Below are 20,632 nucleotides of genomic sequence, written 5' to 3'. Positions count from 1 at the left end.
TCCCGGCATGCCAAAAGCAACACTGATACTGTATAACTAGCAAAGATAATCCATAAATGGGGTTATTCAGTAATCAAATTCATGTTCTTGAGGCAGCCCAAATTTGTTTTGCATATAATTCATGAACTCTGGTTCATTTAGTTCATGCTTTTCTAATTCCTTATTAATAAGCATCCAAATCTAAATATATTTATTTTTCTAGAGTTGTGTGAATTTTATCAGCTGATTTATTTAATTAACATTAATCATGTGTTCATAGTAGATTAATATTAATCAAGGTCATGTGAAGTGTTAGTACCGCTTTATAATGCCTTGGCAAGACCACACTTGTAATATTGCATCCACTTTTGGTCTCCATGAGGCTGAGACACTAGTATATAGAATACAGAGAAGAGCAATAAAATGATTAGGGAACTATAAGCTAAAAAATATGAAGAATGGTGTCAGGAGTTGGGTATGTCTAGTCTAATGAAAAGAAGGACTGGGTGACATCAGAGAAGTGTCTTAATATTTGACGGGCTGCCACAAAGAAGAAGGGGGTCAACCTACTCTCCAGCAGGACGAAAAGCAAAGGATGGAAACTAATCAAGGATAGAACCAATCTAGATTTAAAGAGAAATTTCTTGACGGTTAAGACCACTAAGCACTAGAACAACTTCTCTCCAAAAGTTGTGAGTTTTCTATCATTGGAGATTTTTAAAAAGAGATTGGACAGCTATTTGTCTGAAATGGTGTAGAGTTTCCTGCTTGAGTAGGGGGTTTAGACCACGAGACCTCCAAAGTCCCTTCCAAATCTGTTATTCTGTTAACTTGGCACTGACTGATCTTTACTCAGCTGTTGGCAGAGTTTTGTGTTTTTTCCGGTTTTGAAGTCTAGTGAGCTAACAAAAAAACCAGCTATTATTTCAAATCACATGCCCTTATGGGACATAGATGGTTAACTGCAAAGGATACTTTGATTTATTATTTGGGCAACAGCTGTTTTCAAATTATTTCAATTATTATTTTTTAAATGTGCTTCAACATTTAGCATCCAGATATATTTATAACCTTTTATTCTGATACTTGTTCAGAATGAAAAAGAAAGATACAGCCTTAGGGCAAAGCAACATCTTGTTTTGGTGACCATAACTTCTTTGTTCTGTAAAAAAAGAGTACATCAAAACTTCTGTAAAATAATAGTGGTTTCATGGAACATTTTGAAAGTGATGGATTTCCCCCCAAGTCACCCGATTTCTGAATTTAAAGAAAATAGGTTTTGCGGTTACTAAACAGTGTTTTGTTTTCAGATACTATAGAAAGAATTGATACATTGATAATGTTAACATTAGTTCATATAGGAGTATATACTGCTCCATCTACTCATTTTTAGGATATTTTCAAAATCAAGGGAACATATGAATCCACTCTTTAATATCCATAATGTTGTTTTCTTTCTTTCTGGAATAATTGTTTTTGCAATTAAGCTCAGCAGGACCAGAGGTTTTTTAAAAGTAACAACTACTGTATTGCTGTTTACGTTTGACGTGTTCCTTGCATTCATAGTCATATTTTAAACTATTATTTTTGTCCCCAGGATTGCATTAATATAAATAATTGAGCCATAGTGGCAAAGCATAGTGGTTAGAATGCAGGCTAATTCTGCAGACTACCAACTGCCAGCAGCTTGGCAGTTCGATTCCCACTGCCTCAAGGTTGACTCAAGCTTCCATCCTTTCGTGGCCAGTAAAATAAGGACCCAGACTATTGGGGGCAATAAGCTGACTCTGTAAACTGCTTAGAGAGGACTGTAAAGCTCTATGAAGTGGTGTGAGTACAAGTGCTATTGCTATAATTACTTGAAACAAAAAAGAGCCAGAAAACAACAAATCAGAGAAAGCCAATAGCACAAGCAATTCTTTTGTCTCTGTTTGGCTAAATGAATGTATAAGATCCTAGACACATTTTCCTAGATGTGTTTTTTTTTCCTTGCATGCTATATATATATAGACCATGTTTCCCCGAAAATACGACAGGGTCTTATATTTTTTTGACCCACAAAATATGGCCTTGGGCTTATTAAAGGGGAGGGCTTATTATTTTTGGGTTGCTGGGTGGCTACTCCCTTGCGACTGGGTTCCCGAAGAGCCGGGCACAGCCTCAGGGTCGAATGGCTGTGTTGCGCTGTCGCAGCAGTAACGCAGCAGCCATGATGAGGTGACCAAGCTCACGAGCAGCCGCCCGGCAACCCCCCTTTCCAGCTGGGTTGAGCACCGCTGACCAACCTAGCAGTACCTGGCTGGCACCAAGCAATGCGAGCGCCTGTTCGCCGCCCTCCGCCTCCCGCGGCTCGGTGCCTTCGGAATGCCCCTAGGTGAGTGAATGGGACTCTGCATGGCTGGAGAGGGGAGTTGTGCAGCGGCTTTTCCGCTCGCGCGAAGGGCATCTCCACTGCTGGCGCTGTCCGCCACTTGAGTTTTTTTTTTAAAAGCATGGAGGATGGATGCCACTCTGGAAGTACACTCTATGGTTGTGGGCTGCAGATCGTACAACCGTATATATTTATATATATGCATAAGGAATAAATTCACCCAGCTCTTCTTTGTGCAAATAAAAGCTGTTACTTTTTCAAGCCTCTTCTTGAGTCTCACTATCTTTGGCACCTCAGTGACTCAAGTAAACTCTAGGACCTTACAATACCAACCTCATATTCTGATATTCATTTTTTTTAATTGTTCCAAGAGACGGATCAAAATAGAACAATATTTGCTGGTTGCTTGGTTTTATTCATAGGTCAGAAAGAATATATTTGATGTGTCTTAAAATTCAGAGTTATCTGAATCCAGTTTTTCCTTTCCCGTTCCTTATATAAAAGAATTAAGCTTGATTTGAAGAAGTAGTAGTAGAATTAACGTTCTCCATAGCGCTGCTTGGAGAGTCCAAGGATGGGTTAAAACAGCCTGTTTGCCCATGGACTGAGTAGATTTTTCCCCTCTGGCCACGCCTCCTTTGCCTCTTCTGGCTTAGTTTTTAAAACTCAGTCCGCCCGATAGGACTAGTTTTGGGGAACCCTCAGCTTTGAGTAAATAGACTGGGTTCTCCAATAGTATTTTTAGAGTATTTTATGTATTGATATTAAGTTGTTATTAGGATTTTCCCCCAGATTTTATTATTTTGACTTTTTATTTTCCTTTTCTATTTTTACCAAGAAGATTTCCAAAAGTAAGGCTGAGGCAGCGATCGGTTCCACAGCTGCTTAGTCGCAGCTGGGGGAACAAGCGAGGCCGCTCGTCCGGCGTCTGCTGGCGAGCGCAGGGAAGGACGGCAATCCCCGTGTTTCCCTGGTCGCTTTGGAGAAGAGGCTTTTAAAAAAGCCCTTGCTTCTCCAAACGGCGTCTTTTGCCGATCGGGAGAGCGGTGGCCATTTTGAAAAGCACTGCTTTGGCGCGTTTTTCGGCTGCAGCCAATAGGGAGCGCCTGGACCTTAAGTGAGGCTTTTGGCGCGCAGAAGAGCCGGCGGCCATTTTTTTGGAGCATTTTACCCACCGGAAAGCAGCAACAAGCAGCAGAGCCTCTCCGCCTCAAGCAGACAGCCACGGAGGATTGCGAGGGCTTGCCTGGGTCTCCAGCAAGCCTGAAGTTCCCCAGCCACCTAAGGGGAGGCGGCAAGGAGTGTCCTGGTGCCTGATCCAGCCACCCATCTGAGTCTGCAGACGCTTCTGGAGCCGTCGGGCCAGCGTCCACTGCCCTTCCCTCAGCAGCGACCTCTTCGACTCAAGATCAACCAAGGATGGCTGATGAAGGTTTGGAGCGAAGGGAGGAGCTGGCAGGGCCATCTGCAAAGCGCAGTAGGCCAGATCCCTCAGGCCAAGGGAGAAAGGGAAATAAGGGCGCTGGGGGGAAAGCTTCCCACTCTTCAGCTGGGAGCAAGGCCCCCAAAATTCAAGGGGACAAGGGGCAGGACTCCCTAAAGGACAAGTCTGCTAGGCCCCAGGTTCCCTCTGCATCCTTACCAAGTGAGGCTGGGCCAGTTCCTTCCCCACCCATTCAGAGGGAGATAGAGCAGGGGGAGGAAATGGGGGATAGATCTCCATCCTTCTGTGATAGGGATTCCATGTCAGGATCCCCTGCAGCCTCTCTGGGCTACCCAGGTTCTCCTAGCTCTTCAGTCAGGGAGGATATCCCCTCCTTTCATTGTTGTTTTCATGCAGAGGATCAGAGAGATCCTCCTAGGGGTGCCAGGGGATAGGCCTATGACCAATCCAGGCCTGTAGAGGACAAGGGCCTAGCTATGTCAGCAGAAATGAGGGATCTCATCACACAGGCTATTTCCCAGGGGGTGGTAGAAGCCATGAGGCTACAGGAAGGCAGGGGTGGCAAGGCCTCTAGGCCTGTTCGCCCCCTGGGGGAAAAGAGGACCAGAGTCCTCGATTCCCCGGGCACTTCTATCACCACAGAGGTGTCTACGTGGGAGGAGGAGACTGCTGAGGAATTTGCTCTCTCGGAGGATGAGGATATGCCTCCAGACAAGCCCTCCTTCACTGGTCTCTTTAAGCCATCCTTATTCAAGGCCATTTTACACAAGGCCAGAGCCTCTACTGAGCTTGGTGCCAAACCTAAGGACAAGGAAGTCCCCTCTACTTCCCAGGACCTCATGGCAGGGCTGTTCAGCGAAACAACCCCTGACCCAGAACTGATACCAGTCCCTGACATGTTCATGGAAGTTATTCAGCACCAATGGGCGCAGCCAGGTACCCTGGCCAACCCCAGTGGCGCAGACAAATCACTGTACCCCTTAGAACCTAGACTGGAGGATGTATTGAAACCTCCAGAAGTGGATGCCCCTGTGGTCTCTCTGACCTCTAATTCTAATCTCCCGGCCGAGCTATTAGAAGGGTTAAAGGCAGAGGATAAGAGGGCAGAAAAGGCTTGTCTCAAAACGCACCAGGCGGCTGCCTGGGCGATCAAAACCTCCACTTCTGCCTCGTTCTTTACGAGGGCATCCCTATTATGGCTGCGCCAACTCAGATCTCAGCCCCCATCTGAAGCATCTCGTTGGCGACATGATCTTAACAAGATCATTACGGCTGTGGAATATGCCTCTGATGCATCCCTGCATGCAGCGAAATTCGCCTCCAGGGCACTAGCGTCCAACATCACTTCTCGCCGCCTGCTTTGGCTCCAGCACTGGCAGGCGGACATGAAGGCGAAGTGGAAGCTGGCTTCAGCTCCATTCAAAGGGGACAACCTCTTTGGGGATTCCCTAGAGAAATTCCTAATTGAGACAAAGGATAAGAGGAAGATTCTCCCTTCCACCTTCAGGAAGCATGACAGGAAAGGTCAGGGCTCGTTCAGGAAACAGGCCTTTCAGGCACAGGAAGGTGCCCAGGCCTCCACCTCTTCCTATTCCTCCCAAAGACAGTTTAACCAGTCCTCTGACAGGTCCCAGGAACGAAACAACTTTTCTTCCAGGGGCAGACAATCCAATCAAGGGTCCTTTCGGAAGCCCTTTCGTGGGGGCTCCCACAACCGTCAGTTTAGACGTGGGAAGTGACCGTCTGGGGTCTCCTCCCATCGGGGGCCGCCTGCAATTCTATGCAGACCGTTGGGAAGAAACAACCTCGGACAAGTGGGTCTTAAACACCATCAGGAGGGGTCTAACCTTGGAGTTTCTATCCTCCCCTCCGCGAACCTTTGTTCGCTGCCCACTATCCAAGAACCCTGTAAAGAGGGCTCTCATGCAGGCAGAAATAGATCATCTTCTGCAGATCAACGCAATAGAGTCAGTTCCTCCAGAACAGGAAGGGAGGGGGTTCTATTCCATTCTCTTCCTGGTCCCCAAGAGTTCAGGGGGGTGGAGGGCCATTTTAGATCTGAAGCGCCTGAACAGACATCTGGCCTACAAGCGCTTCAAAATGCAGTCTCTTCAGTCGATCCTAAGCTGCACGCGACAAGGGGATCTGCTCACCTCCATCAATCTCAAGGAGGCGTATCTGCATGTGCCCATCCATCCCGCACACAGGAAGTTCCTGCGCTTGTGTTACAACGGAAAGCACTTCCAATACAGGGCGCTTCCGTTCGGACTTTCTTCTGCACCCAGAACGTTCACGAAGCTTCTTGCAGCTGTGGCGGCCCACCTGCGCAAGCTTCCAGTCCGCCTGTAGTGCTATCTGGACGACATCATCATCCACTCAAGGACTCATCAGCAAGCGGTGAGAGATGTAAACATCACAGTTCACACCTTACAGGACCACGGTTTTTCCGTAAACATGGAAAAAAGCAACTTGTCTCCTGCCACACGCATTCAACACCTGGGCGCCATAATAGACTCGGTATCTTGCCAGGTGTCCCTGTCTCCGGAAAGAATCCGCAACCTCAGGAGCAGAATCCGGTTGTGTCGCAGGAACAGGTCCTGGCAGGTAGTGCAACTATCCCAACTGTTAGGGATCATGATCTCTTGCCTCAACATAGTTCCCTGGGCACGTCTTCATGCAAGGGAGCTGCAATGGTTCTTGCTTCCAATGCAAAGAGCAAAGATCAGCAACTCCACCAGGAAAGTTCGCATCCCACCAAGAGTGACTCGGTCTCTGAGTTGGTGGCAGTCTCGAGCTGTGGAGAAGGGCTGCCTATTCAGAGAACCCGACAGGATCGTAGTAACGACCGACGCCAGTCTCTACGGTTGGGGGGCGCATTGCCAGGGTCAGTTGGCGCAAGGCAGGTGGTCCAGCGCGGAGGCAGCCCGGAGCATCAATTGGCTAGAACTCAGGGCAGCCCGGCTTGCGCTGAGGAGATTTGCAGGACTGCTGAAGGGGCACCATGTTCTGCTACTGACCGACAATGTGGCCACAAAGGCTCACGTGAACCGGCAAGGAGGGACCCACTCCAAAAGACTCATGTCAGAGGCGGAGGCCATAGGACGATGGGCAGAGATCCACTTAGCGTCGCTGAGGGCGGATCACATCTCCGGAACCAGCAACGTGAGTGCGGACTGGTTGAGCCATCAGACCATCGACAACTCGGAGTGGCAACTTCATCCGGACCTGTTCGCACAGGTGGTAAGGAGGTTTGGCCTTCCACAGGTCGACCTGTTTGCCACGGCGGCAAACACACAGCTCCAGCGGTTCTTCTCCCGCTACAAGTCAGCACAAGCGGAGGGGACGGATGCCCTAAGGTCCAACTGGCCTCCAGGTCTTCTTTACGCGTTTCCGCCCCTCCCTCTGATCCCGCAGGTGATCTACAAGCTGCTGAAGGAGGGGGCGGAGCTCATTCTGGTGGCTCCACATTGGCCCAGGAGATCCTGGTTCGCGGACTTGGTCGATCTGTCTGTGGAGCAACCGTGGAAAATTCCTCCAGACCAGGTATCCTTGCATCAGGGGGCCATCAACCATCGAGAGCCCCAATGGTTGCAGTTAGCCGTCTGGCGCTTGAGGGGCAGCTTCTGAAGGACCAGAGCCTCTCAGACAGCATCATTAAGACTATCCAAGCCTCCAGACGTCCGGCCACTACTCGCATTTATGACGCGACTTGGGCTGCCTTTTCTTCCTGGTGCAGCCAACGGGACATTGACAGTGTGGAAGCGTCCATCCCTCAGTTATTGGACTTCCTACAAGAGGGCTTGGACAAAGGACTGGCGCCAGCCACACTCAGGCACCAGGTTGCTGCATTATCCACCATCTTAGCCAGACACCAACTTCAATCCCTGAGTCACCATCCTCAGGTCAAGAGCTTTTTGAAGGGGGCTTACAACATTCGACCCCAGGTGGTGCACAGGTACCCGACCTGGAACCTACCCTTTGTCCTGCAGGCATTGACAGCGGCTCCCTTCGAACCTTTGAGGAAGGTCTCTCTTCGTCATCTGACTCTTAAGACTGCCTTCCTCATAGCCATTACTTCAGCCAGAAGGGTATCTGAGATTGCGGCCTTCTTGGCCAAGGAAGAATTGTGCATCATTCACCCAGACAGGGTCATCCTACGGTTAGACCCCGCCTTCATGCCGAAGGTGAATTCTCATTTTCACTGGTCTCAGGAGGTTATCCTCCCGAATTTCTGTCCCAGCCCTCAACACTCCAAGGAGCGCAGATGGCACAAATTGGACGTGCGAAGGGCAGTCCGCATTTACCTGAAACGAACTAAGGACATCAGGCACTCCGAGGCCTTCTTTGTGTCTTTTCAACCAGGCTCGCTGGGTCGTCTTCAACCATAGGCCGGTGGCTGCGGGCTTGCATTAAGATGACATATGACCTTCAGGGCAAGCCGGTTCCGCCTCGTGTAACGGCACACTCCACCAGAAGTGTGGCCACGACCGCGGCCTGGGCGACTCAAGCATCTATTCTGGACATTTGCAGAGCGGCCACGTGGGCGTCTCCCACGGCTTTCATTAGAAACTACAAGATCGATTCCTTTGCCTCTGCCGAAGCCTCCTTTGGACGTAGAGTATTACAGAAGGTTATTGAGGCTCCGGACAATGTCACTTCTTCCCGCCCTGGGACACCATAGCTTGGGCATGTCCCATCCTTGGACTCTCCAAGCAGCGCTATGGAGAATGACCGTTGTCTTACCTGAACGGTCGTTCTCATGGCGCTGCGGAGAGTCCAAGACCCACCCAGGGTAATTGTTTAGCTCCGAGATTGTATCTTTACACAGGTGCGAGCTGAGGACGTCTTCGTCGGACAAGACCTCGTTTTTAAAACTGAGCCAGAAGAGGCAAAGGAGGCGTGGCCAGAGGGGAAAAATCTACTCAGTCCATGGGCAAACAGGCTGTGTTAACCCATCCTTGGACTCTCCGCAGCGCCATGAGAATGACCTTCAGGTAAGACAACGGTCATTCTTAGTAGAATGTTTTCAAAAACTTCAGCAAATTAAGATAATATTGTTCCCAATATTTTACAGAGAGATATTGTCCGGGATCAAACACCATTTCCTGTACATTTTAGAAAATGCATAGATGTAACTGCTTATAGTAGTGCTCATGTTTTTTTTCATAAACTCTGGTTGAGGTGATTTGTTTAGGTTGAAGGCACTGGTTTAAGTCCCACTTGAATTCAGATAGTAGTTATGATGTAGTTATGCTTTCTTAGCCTAACCAACTCAATGGTTTCTTGTTGAGATAAAGCAAAGGAGGAGTTGCCTTGAGCTTCTAGAGAAACGATAGGATAATGTTCCTCTGGGAACAGTAGCAATTATCGAGATGGACTCCTTATTAATTTTGTGACTATCCTTGGCAAGTATAAGAAGAATCTGCGTTCTCTACTACATTTAGAAAGCTTCTAATGCAGGGGTGTCAAATTTAAGGCTGCGGGGACAAATTCAGCCCGCAGAATGCTTACATCTAGCCCACCGGACTGCCCTGGAAACAGCCGAAGAGGGCCCGTGGTGCCTCTACCAGCAAAAACGGAGATTGGGAAGCTCACATGTGGCCTTCCAACTTCCGTTTTCACTTGCAGAGGGTTGCAGGAGGCCGTCATAGCCAAAAACTAAGCTTAGGAGTCCATTTTCACTGGCACAATACTCAGGCCACCACAGGCGCCACTGATATGAATGATGTAGAGCTTGCCAGCCCCCCGTGCTCCCCCGGCGAAGTCAAACGCAACCCTGATGTGGCCCTCAGTGAAATCGAGTTTGACACCCCTGTTCTAATGCAAAGATCGAGCCATTGTTCATATACCCAATGTAGCAAACTTCTATATTTTAACCTTTTCCAGTCATACAATCTACAGCCTTAGTCTTAACATGTTTCAACATTCTTACAGACTGCTTTCATCAAGTTTTTTTGGGGTATGTGTGTGTGTAATGCTAGCAATAAATAATCCATTTTCATATGGATCTCTTAAGTGTTTTTTCCAAAACTCCTGATCTCCGTTTTATAGCTATTATTTTTAATTCTATTCATTTTACCAGATCTCTTATTAATCATTAATATTTACATTATTAATCTAGACCAGTGGTCGGCAAGCCGCGGCTCGCGAGCCACACGCGGCTCTTTACACATTTTAATGCGGCTCTTCTGTGTGCCGGGCGCCCGCTCCCCTCCCTCCTCTCGGGCACTTCAAAACAAGCACCCCTTTCCCTTTTTTCGACCCACAATGATTAGGGAGGATCCTGAAGTCGGGCGGGGATGAGAAGCGAGGAGACAGAAAAAGAAACGGAGGCTAAGGAGCTTCCCCCCCGTCCCCTCCCAGCAAAAATCTAACCGGGGAGCCGGGCGAGCAGTAGCAAATTAGCCGATCACGCCGCGTGATCGGTTAATTTGCTACTGCCCACCCGGCTCCCCGGTAGGATTTTTGCTGGGAGGGGGCGGGGGGGAAGCTCCTTGGCCTCCGTCTCTTTTTCTCCCTCCTCCCTTCTTGGGGCTCCACCAATGGGGGAGCAAGGCCCACCCAGCGCCAGGCTTTGGGCTAACACAGAGGTCTGCAAAGTTGGCTGTTTTAAGACTGGTAGACTTCAATTCTCAGAATTCTGGGAGTTGAAGTCCACCAGTCTTAAGAGCCAATTTTGCAGATCCCTGGGCTAATATGATTGATGCCCTTGGTGGACTTCAATTCTCAGAATTCTGGGAGTTGAAGTCCACAAGTCTTAAAGCTGTCAGGTTTGAAGACCCCTGGGGTTTTTTTTTCTAAAGGGTTAGGGGTGCAAGGGTCTTGCAACTTGACAGCTTGAAGACTTGCATGCTTCAATGCCAGAGTTCCTGAGCCAACATGACTGGAGGAGGAATTCTGGGAGTTGAAGTCCACAAGTCTTAAAGCTGTCAGGTTTGAAGACCCCTGGGGTTTTTTTTTCTAAAGGGTTAGGGGTGCAAGGGTCTTGCAACTTGACAGCTTTAAGACTTGCATGCTTCAATGCCAGAGTTCCTGAGCCAACATGACTGGAGGAGGAATTCTGGGAGTTGAAGTCCACAAGTCTTAAAGCTGTCAGGTTTGAAGACCCCTTGGGGTTTTTTTCCTAAAGGGTTAGGGATGCAAGGATCTTGTAACTTGACAGCTTTAAAAGTTGCGTGCTTCAAATGCCAGAGTTTATTGAAACTAAAAACAGTGTACCATCCTATGTATTTTCGGTTTTAAAAATGTGGCTCTCAAAATAAATTTCAATCGTGGTTTTGGCGAGATTTGGCTCAGTTGAAAAAAAAGGTTGCCCACCACTGATCTAGACCATTCTTTGTCTTTTTCCATTGATTTAACTTTGACATTCGAAGTAGCATTCTTGTAGTCTAAGTCCACATATTTCTGTGACACTTGCTCACAGTGTTCTCTTCCAAATAGCTCCCACATTTCTCCTCTCCTGCCCCTTCCCCCTTTCCCTTCTTCTTTCCTTCCCCAGGTAACTCCACAGTTTCTTAGCTTTCCTTGGAAGACACTTGACCGGATAATTCAGCTTGCCCTGAATAATTATTGAAACACTGAATCTAAGAGAATTAGGAATTAAGATTCTAGAGTTTATGGTCACCTTCCTATTATTATTTTTGCCCTTTTTCTCTTGTGTATCTTGTTGAGATGACATCCTCATGGCAGCTGGGTGCCTTTTTTGGAGAAACATAACTGGTGAGGGAATGATTTTTGCTATGCTGTTCTGTTTTCACTAACTTAATAGAGGGTTTTCCTGTAGTCTGCTCAGAACCCACTGTTCTTTACCTTTCTAATGATTGTTCAGTTTTTATTAGATCAGTCTGGTTCACATCTTTTAAAGATATGCCACTTATTCCACATCAGCTTGCTTAGTTTAGTTGCAGTTTTAGATTTTAACCAAGAAAAATTACATTGAGTAGTTTCGTGAGTTTTCAAAAAATATCAGCAGTGAAAACTGAACAAACAGTAGAATACCGCTAGTGTGAATTTTCAACAGCTGAATGGGGGAGTGCTGTGAACATAATGTAAAAATTATATTCATATTTGCTTAAATTATGTTAACAAAACAGGCTAAAGTGTTAAAATGTATTATGGAAGAAAACAAAGGTGTTGCTATTTTTTTTTTCCTCTTACTGTTTTAAAAAGTACAATGCGGTTGCCAGTGCAGGCAATGGACAGATTAATTCTTAAAAGCATCAGATACAACTGAAAGCCACATGTAAAACAAATAATTAACAAGCATAATAAAAATAAGGGAAACCCAGTAAATCATTAAAAATACATCATATGCTGTATACAATGAAAAGTTAACAAGATGCCATTGGTGAAACTGGGTTTATTTGATCAGAAGGGGCAAAATTTCATCTACATTTAGTTTGAGGATATCTATATGTGTGATGCGTGTGTGTGTATGTGTGTATATACACCTATATTTATATATTTATGCATATTTAATACGTGGATGGAAAGTTACAATAGTACATGATTGTACTATTGGAAGTTCTGAAAGATAAGGTTAGGATTAGGTCAGATCATCATGGAGGAAATCTATGTAGTAACTAAGATTTAGCAATGACTTGTTGCACATGATTTGACTTATGTATGTATACACACAGGCATATATAGTTCTCACTGCCATTACACCAAAATAAGTATATACTTCTACAGATGTTAACTTCTTTCTTACCAGTTCCTGGGCTTGAGACGTTATTGTATTGTTTTTCTCATTTACAGTTTTTTTATGAGCAATTAAAACTTCGTATCACAATAATATACCATATAAAATAGCATAAGATATAATTCCAAAATGTTCCCTTTAGAGATACAGACTTATTTAGCTAGAAATAATTTACATTTTCACAAAGTCTTCAATATTTCATTTCTTTTCTGTATACTGCTTTGTCTTTTCTTTCTTTCTTCTTATTCAGTTAACTGCCTCTTCCCTATCCCCTCGCATCTCTCTTTCTCTTGCTCCAACTTCCTTTTCTACTCCATCTGCCCTGATAATTTTTAATATAATGCAAATAAACTACTTTTTCAGCTCAGAGCATGTGGTTGCTTATTTTAGGTATTTATTTCTATTCCACCAGAATCCAAAGACACCTGGTATTTTTTGTATAAAGCAGCAGAAACAAAAGTACCTTTAAAAAGAGATATAATCATCATGAGGGTTAAAAATATTTCATAATAATTCCATTTTAGCTGCCTTCAAAATAAGAAATACATTACTTTTCCAAGATGTAAAATTTTAACCATGTTTTAACACTAAAACAGTACTAATCTGTGTTATTAATTGCCACACTTTTAATATTTAAAGCTTTATGTTTGTTTGTTTGTTTGTTTGTTTGTACGATGCCTTTATTATTTTTACAATTAACTCAAGGTGGCAAACATATCCAACATATGTTCCTCCTCCTATTTTTCTTCCAACAACAAACCTGGAAAGTAGGTAGAGCTGAGAGTGATTGGCCCAAAGTCACCCAACTGATTTTCATTGCTAAGGCAGGACTTATGCTTACAATCTCCTGCTCACTCATACACTCCAAAGGTGTTGCACTCTTCCTTATATGAAAAGGGCAAGATTGTAAAAAGGGCATTATCTGTGTGGTGTTTTTCTTTATATGAAAGAGTTATGTTGGGATGTGCATGAGATTTCAGTCGGAGTATAAATGTCTCCATAAAGCATGTAGAGTATGTAAAACATCATTTACTGTCAAATAATTGTGAATTTTTTTTAGAAAAGCCCAACTTTTAGAAAACTATGATGATTTTTTATTTGATGGCTAGAGACCATAAGACATCCAGAAGATTGTAAATTGAAGAATCATTTGAAGAGATGTTGAAGTCTAGCTCCATCAACTATCATCATCAACTGTTACCTTCATTGTCATATTCCACAAATATTTGTTTAACATGCCTTATAAGAGTGGTCAGATGTATGAACAAAGAGCTTATAAATATGAGCAAACACTAGATAGTCTCCTAATGATTAGATCAGTGGTCCCCAATCCTTCTAGCTTGGCGGAGGGACAGAGGGAGGATGTGAGCGGCAGGCATGTGCAGGTAAGCCTGCATAGCTCCATTTGTGCACGCTGTGGGTAAGGGTGCCTGCCGCTCATTCAAATGCAGCTTTGCATGTGAGCCTGCTGCTTGCATAAATGTAGTCTTGCACACGAGCGCATACACCAGCCGCTCGCACAGATAGAGCTTTACATCTGTACTTACCCACCTCTTGCTCAGCCCATTCATTGTAGTGGGCCTCAGCCCAGAGTTTGGGAATCCCTGGATTAGATAGTCTCCTAATGGCTTTAATAATTTTGGGTGTAGCTGGCCACCCACCATAAGAATTCAACAAGTGCATTTTGAACCCATGAGCAAATCTCAAATTTTCAGAACTATAGATTTTGTTAGAATCTCTTACCAAAAACCTTGATGCATTTCTATATAGTTTCTTACAAAGGTTTTATTTCCTTTTTCCAGTCTAGAATGTATTATTTCATTTAGTAGTAAAAATTGCTGGTTTTTTTCCCTTTTTGAAAGAATAATCACCCAGAGTGGACTAATTTTTCATGACAAACCATGCAGACTCAATAATAGCTTTCCAGTCAATATAGTATCATAGGAAGCCTAAGGCAGCGATCTTGGACAACTAGAACTATGGTGGTGATATTCAAATTTTTCTGCATAGAGCAGTGATGGCAAACCTTTTTTGGCTCGCGTGCCACAAGTGGGGGGAGCGCAGGGGGGTCGAGTGCGGGCGTGCCGCACCCATAATGCAACGCGCGACCCCCAAGTGACTTCCGGGTTGCTCGGAGGGTGGTTTTAAGCGCTCCGAAGGCATCAGGGAAGCCTCGGACGGTCCCTGAAGCCTTCGGAACGCTTAAAACACCCTCCGAGCAAACCGAAAGTGACTTCCGGGTTGCTCAGAGGGTCGTTTTAAGCGCTCCGAAGGCATCAGGGACGTTCCCTGAAGCCTCCGGGTGGGCGGGGGAGGCTCTTTTCGCTCTCCCCAGGCTCCTATAAAGCCTCTGGAGCCTGGGAAAGGCGAAAAATAGCTTTTAAAAAGGTGAAGTCAGCTGGCCAGCGCGCGCATGCGCGCTGGCCAGCTGACAGGGCAGCACCTCGCGTGCCCTGACAAATGGCTCCGCGTGCCACTTGTGGCACGCATGCCATAGGTTCGCCATCACTGGCATAGAGCAACCTGAAAGTCAAAAGATTATTTAAAAAATTATTGTGAAGTTGGTATTGTTGCAGATTGCTGCAAGGCTACTAATCTATGTTCTTCCTCATGGTAACAAATGCAGTACGATGATTAAAAAGAAGTGCCCTATACATAATTGCATTCTAGGCTTTATGGAATATTTTATATTGGACCACTATCAGTTAATTAGTTAATGCTGACAAATAATGAGAGCAACTATATTTTTTGATAGTTCCCTATCTAAACTGAATTCATTCGGCTTTGAAAATCCAATCACAAAGTGCTCACCTCGAGGATTTTTATTCAGCTTCATATTGATCCTGAAATTAATTGCATATGTATTTCTATAAAGGAGCACTTTGTTGGTACAAAAGGATCATTTTGTACAACACTTCACAATCCAAAGTTCTATGGCTATAAGCTTCAAAACATTTGATTGTAGCCCTTGATGCATATCCAACAATTTCCACCGAAGTATAGTTTATAGAAGAGAAATAAATTCATGAACTGTATTAAGTTAGTTTTCATTCATTCAAATTTAACTCATTTTTTCTCTTGTTGGAATATGATTTCTGGCATACCACTGTATGCCAGCTGAAAAGATTATAGACACCTTTGATTTGATGCCGCCTTCTCATGCACAATAAACTGTCTTTGTTCCTTGAATTAGTAACTTTGCTACTTAGAAATGTTCTTTGAGTTGATAAGTAGAATTTAGTGAGATTTAAGTTCACAGCTAAGTAAATTGTAAATTGGTATCAGCAGAATTGAAATTGCTTCTGGATTCCACCTAAATTCTTAAGATGACGAGGAGAATGCCTTATTCAGCAAAGGGTTAATTTAAAACCTGTGACATACCCCAGGATTTTTACTCAATATGAAAATAGCCTTGCATTTTTCATTTTCAGCTTTTATTTCATGCATGTTTTTACCTGAGTTAATGTTTCACTTTTTTGTTATTTTCCCATTAATCTCTTCCTCTTCAGGTGCAATCTAGCTCCTGTGGTGGAGTTCGCTGCAGACGTGGGAACTAAATCAGATTTTATTACCATGAACCCATCAGTTGTACAAAGAGCATTTGGAGGCTTTCGGAATGAGAGTGACAGAGAAAAATTTGTGCATAGACTATCTATGCTGAATGACAGTGTCCTTTGGATCCCTGCTTTCATGGTCAAAGGCGGAGAGAAGCATGTGGAGTGGGTTAATGCATTAATCCTTAAGAATAAATTGAAAGTGCGAACTGCCTATCCATCACTGAGACTTATTCATGCTGTCAGAGGGTAAGTATCTGGAAAAGACTGGTCTGTCCTTGGCACAATGGAACTCATAACTAAAATTTCTGCTAGAGAGAAAGAATGGCTCTAAAAGGTTTGAGATAATTCCATTCAACTCATAGTGGATTATGTTTCTGATAAAGACATGTTTTAGAGCAAGCACTTCCCATCTATTTCGTCCATTCAGAGGCAAACATTGGGGCCAATTTATTTGTTTCTCCGCTTTATACACAAAAGCATGTGAATCTTCATCAGGTATGGCTGGACCACTCCCTCTCTCTTCCCCCATTTGATCTGTAGCAGAGACAGCCACTGCCAATATTGCATGTTCTGACTTGAAAATGTTGCCCCTCTCCTACATGTTGTGCTGTTTTCCATATGCATGTTTTCCACTCTGAGGAAGCTGGGCTTTCAGAATCCACGCTCTATATTTCTGCAATTGAACAAACATCAAGCAAATTTTATATTTAATTAAAACATTTATCTAGTCAGCCATCTTATACCAAACTCTGCCCAGTTCACAAAGAAGAATTAAAACAATATCAATAGTAAAAGCAACATAAAAACAATATTTAAACTATCAATACCATAAATATTGAAAACAAAATCTTGGCACAAGTTGAACACGCAGTTGCCTCAACGTATCCCAGCGCTTGGAGGAAAAGCCGAGTCATCAGTATTTTTTTTGGAAGCATGGGCAAATAGAGGTTTGCTTAACTTCACAAGGAAGACTGTCCCATAGGGTAGCAACTGCCATGGAAAAGGCATCAAGAATCATATAAGTCCATTTGTTATGTGAGGTTAAATGATTTTTGGGATATATCTGTTCCTTTTGGAGATACCTTTTCCCAGGTTGCAGTCAGTCGTTGTACATTTCTGTTTTTGCCTTAAAACATTCGATACTCTGGCACTTCTTGTTGCTGGAATAATTTCAGATTAATTATTTTGGTTGCATTTTACTTTTCATTGGCCTTCTGCTTATTAGAACAGCATACAGTATAGTTTTTTTTTCCAAAGGTACTTTTCAAATAAGAAAATGCATAGGGTATTATGTAGTGGTAAAAATTTATAGGGCTTATTATTCTGAAAGCAGTTGTACCTATCAATAGTAAAAATAACTGCCCTGATCTATGTAATAGCTTTATTCTCCAAAACACTAAATGAAAATGCAGTCTGCATACTGGAGCTGCATAACTACTACTGTAATCTTCAAAAATCCATTTTGATAGTAGCAAGAATAATCTTGCCTAACATAGGTTCCCTCCTGATGGTATTGGATTGTCCCATTCTTAGTGTGTACAAAGAAAATATTACATTCAAATAAGTTGTACCACGGTGGGAAGATTGAGAGCGATAAAGCATGCATGTCTATACAGGATATTCTCTGAAGATGATGGAGGGTTAAAATTCCATTCTCTGTCTTTTGTTGTTGTTATTGTTCTTTATTCTTTCACTGGAGTTGGGCAGTCTTTTGACTAGGGAATTGTGCTCAAGCTCAAAACTATCCTCTGCAAACAAAAGCACATGGACACCTTCTGAGGAAACATCAAACAGATGTTGCATTTGCTTATTCCTCTATTATACCTTCCACTTCGATATTTCATTAGTCTCTGATGTGAATCGTTGCAACATTGTGTTATTTACTGTCCAAAAGCCCCAAAGCATACTCTAAGTGGAACTGTGTTTGCCACATAAATTGTGCTGATTGCCGTTAAGCTTTAGGTGCAATTAATATGCTGTTTATCACTTATAAAGCCTTCTCTGAAAGATTGCCTTTCTTCCATTACAGGCAGTTCTTGTTTAGTATCTGCTTCATTTAGCAACTGTTTACAGCTACAACAGTGATGAAAAAAGTAATTTTGTGACTAATCCAAAGCATTTGCAACTTTGCTAAACTGTGAAATGAAGGAAGGCTGAAATAAGATTGTAACCACAATCACTTTTAGCGACCCTTTTGCTTTGCAACCAAGTTTCTGGTCCTATTTGTGGTTGTAAATGAGGACTACCTGTGTTTCTGACTATTGGGAAGGAGAAGGTTACTCTGTTCTCCTTTTAGTCTCATTTTTGAAGTTTGTTAGCTTTGTTTTTTAAGTAATGTATTTTTTTTTAATAATGCACCATCCACAATCTTGAATTGTGAATCTTTATGACTCTGATTTATAAATTATATAAATGATCAATTATAATGTTGGTATTTAAAAAAAAACTGTGTGCTGACTGTGGATATGATCTTGATACTAGTTTGAGTGTCCCTCTCCTAGAATATAAGAGTAGAGCAAATCCAGTGCTTCTTTCTAGCTAATATGAATCAGGTACAATATAAACTAAAATGATTGTGTAGCTTATAGCAGTACCTCAAATAATTTCCTTTTCTAAACAGTGATATTGTTATAAGCTTAACTTCTATTGTGCACAAGGAGCAAGAGACGGTAAGTTATTGTCTAATAAACAATTTATAGCAAATTAGGAGATTTAGGAGAGACATGAGAAGGAGTACAACAGGAAGTGAAAAATCATTGCTACCTCTACAGGGATTAGGAATAAAGAGATATATGTACCCAACCGAGATTCTGTCTTTTAAAAGAGCATGGAAGCTGTGAAAAGGCACAATGATGTTCCCCATTAGACAAATTATTTATGTATAGTTGAATAGAACACCCACACAAGATAAAAAAACAAAAACAAAAAGGGTATGTTGAATTAGAGATGAAGCTGACTAGTGAGAGACTAGTGCTTCATGCAAATATGAATCTACAGCCGGCAACTCGAATAAAAGCCCATTTGTGACCCTCTTAAGAGTTTTCTGAATGCAGTGGCTCAATGGCTAAGACACAGAGCTTGTCGATCAGAAAGGTCAGAGGTTCAAATCCCTAGTACCTCGTAACGGAGTGAGCTCCTATTACTTGTCCCAGCTATTGCCAACCTAGCAGTTCAAAAGCATGTAAAAATGCAAGTAGAAAAATAGGAACCACCTTTGGTGGGAAGGTAACAGAGTTCATACACTTTTGGCATTTAGTCATGCCGGCCACATGACCACAGAGACATCTTCAGACAGCGCTGGCTCTTTGGCTTTGAAATGGAGATGAGCACCGCCCCTAGAGTCAGGAATGACTAGCGCTTATGTGCAAGGGGAACCTTTACCTTAAGAGTTTTTGGGATAAGGATAGAATGGGTGTTGGTTCTTACCTGACACACTCATTTCTCTATGCGATGGAGATAGAAGCCAGACTGGGTTTGCTGTCCAGTAACCAATTGGACTGGGTCTACAATCTGTGAAGTCATCATGCATTGGTCATCCCATCTTTAGACGAAGTAGACTGTAGATTTGTGTGAAAATTGTGAAAATAAAAAGCAGCAAGAATGCGTGCTCTCTCCTCTTTGCACAAATCCTAAGTCAGATTCAGCGTAAGACAGGGTGGGGCTGGCTGCTATCTCCACCACACAGAGAATGAGTGTGTCAGGTAAGAACCAATGCCCATTCTCCTATATTGGTGGAGATAGCAGCCAGACTGCAACATACCAAAGCCACTAGGGAGAGGAAATGATGGAAGAAAGTTGGTCATGGCACATTTGTTGCAGCCCCCTGCGACCAAAGGCCACGTCAGACGACGCATACTTGTCTAATTTGTAGTGGCGTATGAAGGATGTAGGGGATGTCCATGTTTTAATACGTGGTGCGTAATGGTTCAAACAGCGGTGAGGTGAGAGCCTCTAAGACCTTTGGTAAGTTCCAAGTTGGATACCTGTGTATGACAGGAGGGCAAAGGTTTGAGGCTCCCCTGAGGAACCTGCAAATTAATGGCTGAGCGGACAGAGGTTCCATGGAGGAACAGTTCAGAGCTGATGACAAAGCCGCTACCTGTTGTTGTAACATGTTTGGCATAAGTCCCTGATCCAGCCCCTTCTTCAAGTAGTCCAGAATTTGGGGAATGGAGGACCTGAGAGAATCCAGAGACAGATTGGAATACCAACACTCAAATGCCCACCATGTGGCATCATAAATACGGTTTGTAGAGTCTCTCAAGATGCCTGAATGGTTGCGATGACGTTGAGGGATTGGTTGTCAGCGATCAAGGCCTGCCTCTCAATCGCCATGTGGTTAGCCGTAACTACTGAGGGTCCTGGTGTTGGACCCCTGTTGGAGGGCAATTTCGGACTGCGGGATGCAGCAGGGTGGTGAGACCGACAGGATCACTAAGTCGGCGAACCATGGGCAATGCAGCCAGTGGGAAACCAGAAGTAAGAGATCCGCCTCCTGTTCCAACATCTTGCGAACCACCCGTTGAATGAGTGGGAGTAGCAGGAATGCATATAGGAAGTCCCTGGCATCTGAGGGCGTC

General features: G+C 43.9%; 1 protein-coding gene across 2 annotated transcripts in view; it reads left to right on the top strand.

Moving 5' to 3' along the window:
* Positions 1-20,632, top strand: part of ST8SIA4 (ST8 alpha-N-acetyl-neuraminide alpha-2,8-sialyltransferase 4) — a 99,129-nt gene that overhangs the window by 35,114 nt on the left and 43,383 nt on the right. For both annotated transcript variants that reach the window (XM_081944089.1, XM_081944088.1), the window contains exon 4: positions 16,005-16,298. In XM_081944089.1, coding sequence (XP_081800215.1) covers positions 16,005-16,298 — 294 coding nt within the window. The remainder of the gene's footprint in view (positions 1-16,004; positions 16,299-20,632) is intronic.

The sequence above is a fragment of the Natrix helvetica genome, assembly GCF_964273705.1.
Source record: "Natrix helvetica genome assembly, chromosome: 2".
NCBI lineage: Eukaryota > Metazoa > Chordata > Lepidosauria > Squamata > Natricidae > Natrix > Natrix helvetica.
The sequence above is the reverse complement of the archived record's forward strand: the minus strand, read 5'-3'. Positions and strand labels throughout refer to the sequence as shown.